Source organism: Choristoneura fumiferana, chromosome 22, assembly GCF_025370935.1.
Source record: "Choristoneura fumiferana chromosome 22, NRCan_CFum_1, whole genome shotgun sequence".
Classification (NCBI taxonomy): Eukaryota; Metazoa; Arthropoda; class Insecta; order Lepidoptera; family Tortricidae; genus Choristoneura; species Choristoneura fumiferana.
The window spans coordinates 13,552,460-13,563,949 of NC_133493.1; the positions used below are offsets into that span (position 1 = coordinate 13,552,460).

Consider the following 11,490-nt stretch of genomic DNA (forward strand, 5'->3'; position numbering starts at 1 on the left):
AACTAAAAGGAAGAAAATAAATCTAGTGGTCTAGAGATCTGTCAAGAAGCTCATTTAAGGTTCAACAGTCGGGACCCATTACCAAGATTTTTTGAGCTGGTTACGATTTGAATGGGTCCCGACTGTTGAACCTTAAATGATCTTCTTGACAGAGTTCTAGACCACTAGATTTATTTTCTTCCTTTTAGTTTTTAAGGCAGTCGGGTTTTTTTGATTTTTTAAATTTAATGTCTTTCATTTTATACTTTTTTGATATTTCTGTGAAAATAGTACATTAAAAATATTATAACCCATAAGTATATATTTAGAATGGGCTTTAGCTTTCATTTGATTCCCATATTGTTACAATACAATTTTTTTTATTCCTTCGCCATATTTTTTTTGCAAACGACATATTGAAATATTATATACCCTATGTCACTCCGATAGTTATGACGAATCCAATGATACCTCATATCTTACAATCCGTCCAGCCGTGTAGGCTGCAGCGAGGACCAAACAAATAGATATACATACCCACATACATAAATACATACATACATACATACATACGCTCGAAAAACATAACCTTCGGGCAGTCGGGCAAAAAGGTTCCACCCTGGTACATGATTCAGTTTCCTCGACTGTATCTATATACATAGATAAATGGTCAATCGGTTCTAATCATACTCCATAAGTCAACCCAGTGGAAAGCTACAATAAAACAAGTGAAATAAAACAAAAACTGTAATAAAGTAACAACAATACAATCTACAATTCAGTCTTCAATTTGCTCCGGTCCAACGCACGGAAAGCTTCAACAGCTTTCAGGACATCCTTGGCCAGGACTTCAGGCAGTTCCATGGCCAGGAAATGGCCACCATCCTCGAGGGTGGTCACTCCAATCAGGTTCGGGAACTTCTTCTTGATGAAGGACGGTGGCTGGTAGACCAACTCGTACTTGGCTTGGATGGCCCAGGTGGGGACGAATGTAGGGTGCCTAGAAAAGGTTAAAAATGATAATATTAAAACTCAATCGTTATGATGTACCATGTGACTATAAACTCGAATAGTGAGTAATTTATCTTGCTATTTCAATTATTAGCTTCAGTAAACTAGTTGTGAAAGCAAGATAAACACTTACTTTTCCAACAAAACACGATGGCAGAATATTATTCACTTAAAAAAAATTATGTACTCCTGCAGAACACGCTCTCATACCAATTCATGTGTGTGTTCATGCAGCTCCTCCACCTACAAACTGTAAGAACACACACATGTCACGCAAACCCTACTATCATCACCATCACACTACACGTTTCGAACTCAACCAGAGTTCATCCTCAGATCAATTCAGCCGTTCACCATGCTACCAGAAGCTAGACCCCACAGTCTAAAGTAATTGTTTTTAGTTTATGTGATAATTTTTCATTAGTTGATTGACAGATCACAAAAATACTTCAAACCTCAATCAATACTTACTCATTAATGATTAATCCATCCGGACTAGCCAAACTCTCAGCGTACAATCTCATAGAAGTGGTGATGGAGTTAGTAGACCAGTACAGCATCAGGTTGTCCAGCACTTTGTCCTTCGTGAACCTCGTTTCCAGTCCACCGTCGGGGCGCTTCTTCCATTCTGGGTTGGTCCAGGTGGAGAATTTCTCCACAATATAGGCGAGAAGACCAGATGGAGAGTCCGAAAGACCAACGCCTAGAAATAAAGGCCAAAGTGTTTACTCTTCTATAAAATCCAACTAGAAACTTACGCGGACCAATAAAAATAAGTTTTTTTTTTCAATTTTTACAATACTATTGTGTGTTGTATTCATACAGTAACAAAAATTCACAAATCAGTACAATATTTTTACACAGAGACAAAATGCAGGTTAGACAATAGGTCTTATTGCTTAAAAGCAATCTCTTCCATACAGCAACTTAGATACTTGGATATTTCAACCACGGCGGAAATAGGTGGCGGTAACGTGACGTGTTGAATTGTTGAATTTGTGTAAGTTTCAATGAATCGAAATGAAATATTTATATATAAGTCAAGGAAACTGGAGTTTTGCCTTACCGACAGTGTCAGGCTTGGTAGCCTGGATATGCATGTACCCAGTCTCCTCTATCAGGTAGGAAAGCACCTTGCCCAGAGGGTACATCCTGTCTTGAAGGTGAGGTTCCACCACGAGCGACGGCCAGAATGCGCCGAGAACAGTCATAGCGTTGGTGTAACCGCTCCGCGCCATCGGGAAGTTGGTGTGCCAGCCCAGCACCTCCTAGGAGTAAAACAATGACAATATCATCATCGGCTTCCACATATTCTACTGTAAGGCTCAGGTCATTTAGACCTACAATAAAGATCGTACAAGTTGCATTACATTGCGGAGTTCTAATTACCACTTCAAACTCGTAAGCATTATGGCTTCATAATGCATAAGTTGCAATAGCAACTGCAGGATATTTTTGCTCGTCCAAATTGGGCTTTAGACTGAGAGGACTTGCACGGTGCTTCCCACGCAAGTCTTATGCGGATCAGTAACTACGGAGCACTACTACTGTACGTGTGACTTCATACAATTTAAATTCGATTTTAGACGACCAGATGGTCAAGTGGTTAGAGAACCTGACTACAAAGCTTGAGGTCCTCGGTTCAATTCCCGGCCGGGCAGATATTTGTATGAATAATATTAATGTAGTGCTCGGGTCTTGGATATTTCAAATTTATTTAAGTATGTACTTATTTATCTATATAAGTAAAGTATGTTTATCCGTTGTACAAACATAGTACAAGCCAGCCAGCAGCAGTAGCTAGTATCCATAGTACAAGCTCTTGGTTTGAGACTAGGTCAATTGGTGTCAAGGGTCCCATGATATTTATTTCACAGTATCTACGGGCTAACCATAAAATCGCGGTGAACATTCGGTAAAAAATATTTCTAATTGTGATTAATTAACTTTGTACCCAATCTGGAAACGACTGATAGCAATATCACGAAACGGATCTCAGTATTCTACATGTCTTTGCCCATGATGATTATTCATGATAATTTGAAATGCGCATTTGTAGTTAGGTATTAACAATTTTTAACAAAGGTAAAAACTGTAATGGCAATACCTTATTACGCAGATGGAATGTCGTGATAAGATATACCGCCATTTTTTTTGTTTGTCTATGACACTGTGCGAATGAATCGACGATTGCTAAAATTAATTCATCATGACGTGATTAATTTCCTATTACTGATCGACATGTTCGGCCGTGTTATGATAATGCAATTATCAAAGTTAATTTCTGAACTAGTAAAAATGATGATTTGCAAAATATCAAAGAAAACAATATTTGTAACAAAATAAATAAAGTCTCAAGTTAAGTTAAGTTTACCACCTTTTTACCACGGTTATCATTAGTTTTCTATTAGATAGTTCGTAACAATTGAATTGAAAGAAAAATCATCATCATGATGATTTTTTGTTTGATGATGTAAAATCGAAAGTAAATCTTGCACAATACTAGGTTTACCTAAATTCAAAGTGATACTTTTCCAACCTAAACAATGTTTTCAATAATTTTCTTCTTGATACAAAAACCACAACGTTACCTACTTCTGTTTACAATTTCTCAAATACATCAAATATCGTGATACGACGCACATATGATGAATGTTTGAGGTTTTGCGTGAAGATGGATGAACGGCCTTCATCTGTGTATTAACGTTACTTACTAATTATTGTGTTTTTATTGTATGTAATAAGCTTAGACTCTAAAATTCACAGTGCTTTAGTTTTACTGTCATACTGTGTAATTTCATTGAATAAATAAATAAATAAAATATCGCAAAAGTTGCCGGCGATCTGTGCAACTGATGACAATTTGTCTTTCATTTTATTTCGCTGGTTTTACGGTAATGTTATCATTTTTTATTAACAAATAAATAATAATACTTAATAGCGTTCTGAGGCGAACTTTTGTTCAACAGTAGACATCTCCACCTGCTGATGATGATTATATTTTTGATGTCAATGATGATAATGACGACGATGATGATAATAAGAGTATTACTTACATCCGGGAACAAGGTAGCCATGTTGGATCCAATCCCACTGCCCCAGTCTCCACCTTGAGCATAATACTTTTTGAAGCCAAGACGATGCATCAGGTTACGGAAGACCACAGCAACTTCCACAGTTCCAAAACCAGGACGAACAGATGCCTGCAACAGTAATTTATTCGTGAATACTTAAAGGTAGACATAATAAATAGAATAAGAAACGATCCTCAAAGCACTGTCCACTTCTACGTTGAGTATTTTATATTCTAGCCCCGTTCCTTATTTGCCATGCAATAAAATACAACTGTTCCACCATTCTCTCTCATCCCCGAACAGTTCCAGATGTTTCGAAGTCTCGTTCTTGCGACTTTGCATTTTACACCTAATATTCACAAATAGGATATTTTTATTACTAACACACCATAGACTTAATCACGTTCTTGAGTGACAAGCATGATTTATTTAATCAGGCGTTACTTTGCGGTTCCTCCACCTCCACACTGTAAGAACACTCACAAATCACACAAACCCATCTATCACCACCACCACACCACACTGAGGCGTTTCCAACTCAAATAATAATAATCGTATTGTGTATGGAGGAGGAGGATGGCTGATAGACATTGCCAAACATATGTTAGAAATGCATTGACAAGCATGAATCAGAAAACGCATTGTTGGCTGAACTCTTACTAAATGGACCAAAGGCATCGCAATAATTACTGGCATTGAGTACTTATGGATTGTGGGGGTGTTCTAAGAGGGTAAGGCTTCTCTCAATAGTAGCTGTCTTCCGGATGATGATGAAGTGACTCTTGCAATAGCTTGCCATCAGCAGGTATACTTACATCAGAAAACCCGTAGCCAGGAAGACTGGGTACAATGGCTTCGATGGCGAAATTCCGGTCTTTGCTGACAGCGGTGAGAAGAGGGAGGGCTTCATAAAACTCGCGGACGGATCCTGGCCAACCATGCATGAATAGCATTGGAACTACTTCTACACCTGCTGGTACCTGAAAAAATGCGAGAGATTTTTGGAAGACTACTCCTATATACGTCCCTCTACCATACACAAGACACAACCTTCTTTCAGAATGAGAGAGCTTAGGCCGCATTTTTTACGCGGGTCCAGTGTGGATAGGGAGCTTCATACACACCAATGAATTTCTTTGCAGGTGTCAGCTCTTCCTCATAATGTCTTGCTTCGTCGCAAAACTCATGGTAAATTTCAAATGTAATTTCGCACACTAGCCTACTTAGTTAAAAAAACCTTTTATTAATTAAAATTTAATTGTTCTACTCTAATAGGTGGTATACAACAAAGCACGCATGTCGTCTATTATCGTATAATGCCTATTTGTGTGCTTGGTGGCCCATCATATATAACTGATTGATTGGTTTTTCTCATAAAAAGTCATTAAAAAGTAAATATTTCTCGTAAAGGTATTCCTAATGGGGCGAAGCCGTGGGTTAAATCTAGTGTTTCATAATAAGGTAAGTATCTAACCTCAGGCTTAACTCTTATGAAGTGTATATCCAATCCCTGGATATTGGTCTTGTAGTGCGGATACTGGTTGAAGAACTTCGCCCGCTCTTGGAAATTGTACTTCTCGGCCCAATACGTCACCCAGCTGTCCAGCTGCTTACTGTTGAACCCGTATTCGAAGGCAACGTTTTCCAACGGCGGGGTCCACTTGGGATGGTTTTTGAGACGGTCTCTTAGGTCTTTGATCATCTGGAAGAACATTTTAAGTTAGTTTTGGTATAAAAATTTGTCACAGACACACGCCAAAAATATTTGGTATCGTTGCCGTAAATTGCTTGATATTTTGTGAGCGAATAACGGTTGGGGGAGAAAGGTTTTCTAAGTGACTGCCACCAGAAATCAGAACATGGAGCGTTAGCAGGGCTCCCACTAGGCCGACTGAAAGCATCGTTAGAGTTTTGGGCACCCCTTTGATGCATGTGGAGAGTTGTCACTCATTAAAGCGTTCTAACATAGGTTCTAAGGCCTTTATTCAAGAGCTGTACTTAAGATTTGTTGAAGAATTGTGTGTCTTCCGGCTGACCATGATGATGATGGCTATTTGAAATTTGAAAGTTGTCTGTACTTACTGATTCACTGAAAGTGACTTTAAAAGGTCTGATGCTTGTATCCTGCTTGCCTTTCAGCTCCTTGGGCCCCCACCACGCGTTCAGGTCAGGCTCAGGCAGAGGGGGGTGCTTCTTTATGAAAGCAAAGTATATCGCTACTGCCGCGATGGCGTATAGCGGTACCATGAAGAGAAGGCGCGCCATCTAAAGAAATTGGGAACTTTGTAACAAGGAGTATTAAATAACTTTGCAAAGAAAAAAATACGCCTATTTGCTATTAGCATTATTTGAACGAAGCCAGCAGTGGCTTAGTGTATATCATGAATAAAATAAGTTTTTTTTAATTACACTTAATATTTTTTGCATACTGTTATTTTTTGTACAATAATAACGTAATATCATCCAAACTACATGTTAGTATCAAGTTTCAAGTCAAAGCTATTATCCTTGAAGAGTTTACTCCTGCGGAGACGATCCTGATCACTCGAATTCCACTACCAGATTATTGTAACGTAACGTACCTCACGCCGAAAGTCTAAATTTCATCGACATCATCTTGATTAATGGACATCTACCACTGTCCGTTTCCTTTGGCACTTCCTGCCACGTACAGTGAAATTGTGGAATCAACTTCCGTCAGCAGTGTTTCCTGACAACTATGATATCGGGGCTTTCAAGAACCTTTTATTATACTTTCTTAAAACGGCAACGGACCAAGACTCTCCTTGAGTAAATAGTTGGTACTCGTGGTCAGTGGTGTTGATTTCCCATCACATGACCCGTTTGCTCGTTTGCCTCCGTCTCACAATAAAAAAAATGTGCTATCACAGGACTAACACGTATTCCAAATTTGAACACAATCGTTTACCAGAAAGTGGTCGAAAAATGATTTGCTTACAAAACTTACATAAATACGAGTACCTAATATACATATCTACATAGTCTACACACGAACGTAGCTGCAGCACAAGCTTTTATTTAACTAACATAATTCCATAATAAATACTAGCCTAAATCCGCATAATTTCATCCACTGTTTTTACTAAACGTCCTTCGACTATGAACCATTAAGATAAATTAAATGTTTTTGTTGAATAATAATGGCATAATATTATTGTTTACCTTAGTTCAGAGACCGGCGCGTGCGCTCAAAATAACGGAACAAAAAGCACTGGCTAGTAAGAAGCCGGCCGGTAAAGATGAACTTGTACAATACCACATAATCCACAAACACACGGGACAGTAGAGCGACTGTATAATACAATGCGTGCATTGCTACTAAACCATTGCGTGGCTGTCGTCTCAATCACGTAATGAAACAAACATTTGCTTTTAATCTCGCTTAGGTGTGACCGGACTGATCGTTGCATGGTAATGCATAATTGCTCCTTATCAGTCCGTCTTTTTCTAACATCGCTGGTTAGAAGAAGACGCACCGATTTGATTATCATTAGCGACTTGTGCTGACTTTAAGTGACTCGATTTCCTTGAGAAGACCTTTGGACGCAACAGAATAGCGACAGTGGATTCACTTCTCATTAGATTATGTTATCTAATACATTTATAGGAGCGATTCTTTTTTTACATTCATATTCATTTATTCGCTTTAAGTGTGGATTACAATGGTTTTAGTCTAAGGGTACACACTTAGCCAGTTCTATGAGTAGCATTCAAATATTGGTATTAGGTGTTAGATAATTCTAAACATATTATATTATTATTAAATAATTACAAAGAGTTATTGTATTGTATTGTTAAATATACTGGTAATTTATTCAACACCCAATGTAAAATTTAATAGAAAGCAATAACTTAAGTAGGCATAATAAACCATTAGGTCAATACATTGGTGTTACATTTAAGCATATCGTAGGCGATTAACCTGAAATGAACCATTTTTTGGTTCAAATTTAACAATAACCACGACAATACGAGTATAACTACTAGATGGCCGAGTGGTTAGATGACTGACTACAAAGCTCTTATTCGCATTTGGCTGGTTTTTCTTTTTCTATTCAGGAAGGGTTACGACCTCAAAAAAAATTTTTTGTCGCTATTAGAAGGCGAATTGACTTGTTGGCGATCAATTTACAATATAAATATATATATTGCTGGCGCACTAAACTTTCCAGCAATATTGCATAAAAACTCAATTTTTATCCAGATAACAACTTAAAAAAAAATACACCAGTATAAAATGAAGTCACAATTAAAAACAAAGAAAAATTTAAAAATAGTTAGAACAGTAATTTTTATCTGTGTCTGCAATAGTTTTACGTATGTTGGCTAGAAAATATTATTTTCAAATGTAATTGATAATAAAGTAGCTGATAGTTACGTGTTTTGATACTCTAAGTACTTTGAATTCAACTAAACTTCCATTTTTTTGTTCGTTAATGCCGTTTTAAATTTTTGACTAAAAAATAAAAAATATTATCAAGCTCATTATTTTAAACATCAATGGAGTATTGGTTAGAAAGAAAGAAAGAAAGAAAGAAAGAAAGAAAGAAAGAAAATACATTTATTTAACGCCATAAAAAACAAACATAGGAACAAACATAGAACAAATAAAGACATACATGACGCTAAACAGGTCCCCACTCAGCATAAGCCAGCATTGCCTACTTCCAAGCCTAGACTTTAATGTGCTATTTGGACTGTTCATTCTAAGCTGTTTCGTTTACGACTTGTAAACGTCGCATAGAGATAAAACTACAAATATATATTTTTAGGTAACGTAATAATGACTAAGCGAAACATTGTCACTATGCGATTACTTTGTCAATAACGATTTGCAGATAAGAAAAACATGTTTTGAAATAGATATATGAAAATTAAAAATTGAAGAGTTGAAATTCACGAGTTGACGTGAAACGACTTATAATAATTTTAAATTAGCTTTTGCCCACATTTTTCCTTTTCATCCAAGCTGGAATAATTAAAAAAAAGTTTTTGTTACAAAATCATTTTTTTTGCTGACCATTCTTTTTGTGGACTGTACTTGCATTACTATCTATTTAAACTATGTTTTCGCATCAAATTTCAAAATCATAATTAAATTTCAAGTCGATGCCACTAACTCCTGAGGAGCTCCGTCATAAACAATAAAGGAAACAAATGTTAAAGAAATCTTTCTTCGTCAGATAATGTTGTTGATAGTTGACGTCGCCAAATACTTTATTTTTTGTTTATTGTGAATATGTAAGTTGGTATTTTTGACTTTTGGATATTTGTTACACAATATAATACAATACCAATGACTTCATTGACTCCCCCACAACCCCTTTTTTATTGACGCAATCGGTACAAAAACACTGAAGTGGAAATATTGTAAACTCCAATTCAATAGAATCTGTCAATCCTGTAGACACTTCCAGCCTACAAATATAAACACCAGGCTGCCTAAGGCTTTGTGATGTGACTATTATTCTTTTTTGATTCCTTTTAGATGATAATTGCAACAACAGGGACATATATAACCAAGTGTGGTCACGATAGGGTGTCTTAAATATGTAGAAAATTGACAGATTGTATTGAATTGTACTTTAGGTACACTTATTTCTTTTGTCAATCAAACCGAAAATGACAAAGATATAGCGCGTTGAAGTAGGCGAGTGGGGGGGGGATCATTCTATGTGATTGACAAAAGAGATCTAAAAAATACGTGTCCGCTATTTTGTGACAATCTTATTGACAGGACTACATTCATTGCAATTTTGTAGAACACTAAAAGTTAATAAACCGTTAATAAACATTAATTCGTTTTTAAAGAATATAAAAGTCTATCACTAATAATTATTGGAGTAGACACATTAACTTATATATAAAAAAGGTGATCTATCAGACAACATTATTAATTTTCATTAAATTTTTATGGAACGAAAAACTAACAAAAATGCAACGTTGCCAGCTCAGCAGGTATAAACGCTCTTAAGGGGAATAAATGTATTATTATATTGGTGTTTTTTTGTGCCAATATATATTATATTTTTTCTTTCATTCTGTCTTTCTTTCGATTTAGTCGCAACTTCCGGTTCCTGGATCTTTCTCCCCCAACGGCTACCTATATGTTCTGTCTAGTGAACAAATAGCAAAAAGGTCAAACAACTTTTTAACCGACTTCAAAAAAGGAGGAGGTTATCAATTCGGTTGTATTTTTTTTTTATGTTTGTTACCTCAGAACTCCGTCATTTATGAACCGGTTTAAAAAAAATGTTTGTTCGTTTAGGAACGTCAGCACCAAATCAGGATCTGATGGTTGCAGCGTAAGAAAATCGAAGGAACTCTTCAAATATTGTAGGGATACCTATGGTAATTTGGAAATTACTACTAAATATATAATAACTTTAGATAGCCGTGGTGGCCTAGTGGTTTGACCTATCGCCTCTCAAGCAGAGGGTCGTGGGTTCAAACCCCGGCTCGCACCTCTGAGTTTTTCGAAATTCATGTGCGGAATTACATTTAAAATTTACCACGAGCTTTGCGGTGAAGGAAAACATCGTGAGGAAACCTGCACAAATCTGCGAAGCAATTCAATGGTTTGTGTGAAGTTCCCAATCCGCACTGGGCCCGCGTGGGAACTATGGCCCAAGCCCTCTTGTTCTGAGAGGAGGCTTGTGCCCAGCAGTGGGACGAATATAGGCTGGGATGATGATGATGATATAATAACTCGTGCATTTGGTCTTGAAAATCATCATTTGGTGAAGTGGAACTGATGATGAATACCACATTTGATCAATAAAGCTACTAAGTACTCAATAACAAGTAGATACTTCACGGCTTGAATTTCAAGTTGCTAAGCAATTTATGCTCATAGTAATACATATGATGAAATGGAATGGGTGGTGAAGCACCAGGAGTCCTCGATAATGAACGTCTCTGCACCGGGAAAACCAATCTTTCGTAAAAGGTGACGAGCAATTGACATTAAACTATTGTATCTTAGATAACTTACACTAAAAAGCGTGAAAAAAAAATATAACAAAATATTTAACTGAATGCAAAAAACAATGAAAATAATTTTCTATCAGTCTGAAGTCGGTGTCTCAGCACGAGCCAGCAGAAGTGATTGAAGCCCAATATATAGTACTAGCTTTTGCCCGCAACTTCGCCCGCGTGGAATTCGGATATCGCGCGCTGTTCCCTCGGGAACTGCGCATTTTTCCAGGATAAAATGTAGCCTATGTCACTTTCTGGTCCATAAACTATCTCTATGCCAAAAATCACGTTGATCCGTTGCTCCGTTTCGACGTGAAAGACGGATAAACATACAAACATACAAACACACACTTTCGCATTTATAATATTATATTATGGATGTAGGTGAGGTAGACGACTATAGATCCAGCCCTGCTGTTTCGTGTTG

At 36.9% G+C, this 11,490-nt stretch overlaps 1 protein-coding gene and 1 long non-coding RNA gene across 2 annotated transcripts in view; one reads left to right on the forward strand and one right to left on the reverse strand.

Annotated features, from left to right (window-relative positions):
- Positions 1-11,490, forward strand: part of LOC141440537 (uncharacterized) — a 304,669-nt gene that overhangs the window by 250,434 nt on the left and 42,745 nt on the right. The gene's annotated exons all lie outside the window — the stretch shown is intronic.
- On the reverse strand, positions 714-7,353 carry LOC141440303 (juvenile hormone epoxide hydrolase-like). The gene is made up of 8 exons (XM_074104778.1): positions 7,248-7,353; positions 6,147-6,329; positions 5,539-5,766; positions 4,880-5,044; positions 4,047-4,193; positions 2,057-2,258; positions 1,462-1,693; positions 714-979 (listed from the first exon to the last, which is right to left on the reverse strand). Exons 2-8 carry the CDS (start codon positions 6,327-6,329, stop codon positions 751-753), a joined length of 1,386 nt encoding a protein of 461 aa, XP_073960879.1. The 5' UTR covers positions 7,248-7,353; the 3' UTR covers positions 714-750.

Coding starts and splice junctions, on each gene's coding strand:
- LOC141440303 (XM_074104778.1), bottom strand. CDS start 6,329: ATGGCGCGCCTTCTCTTCATGGTACCGCTATACGCCATCGCGGCAGTA. Junction 5,045..5,538: donor TCATAAGAGTTAAGCCTGAG/GTTAGATACTTA, acceptor GCATTTTTTCAG/GTACCAGCAGGTGTAGAAGT. Junction 4,194..4,879: donor CTGGCTACGGGTTTTCTGAT/GTAAGTATACCT, acceptor TTACTGTTGCAG/GCATCTGTTCGTCCTGGTTT.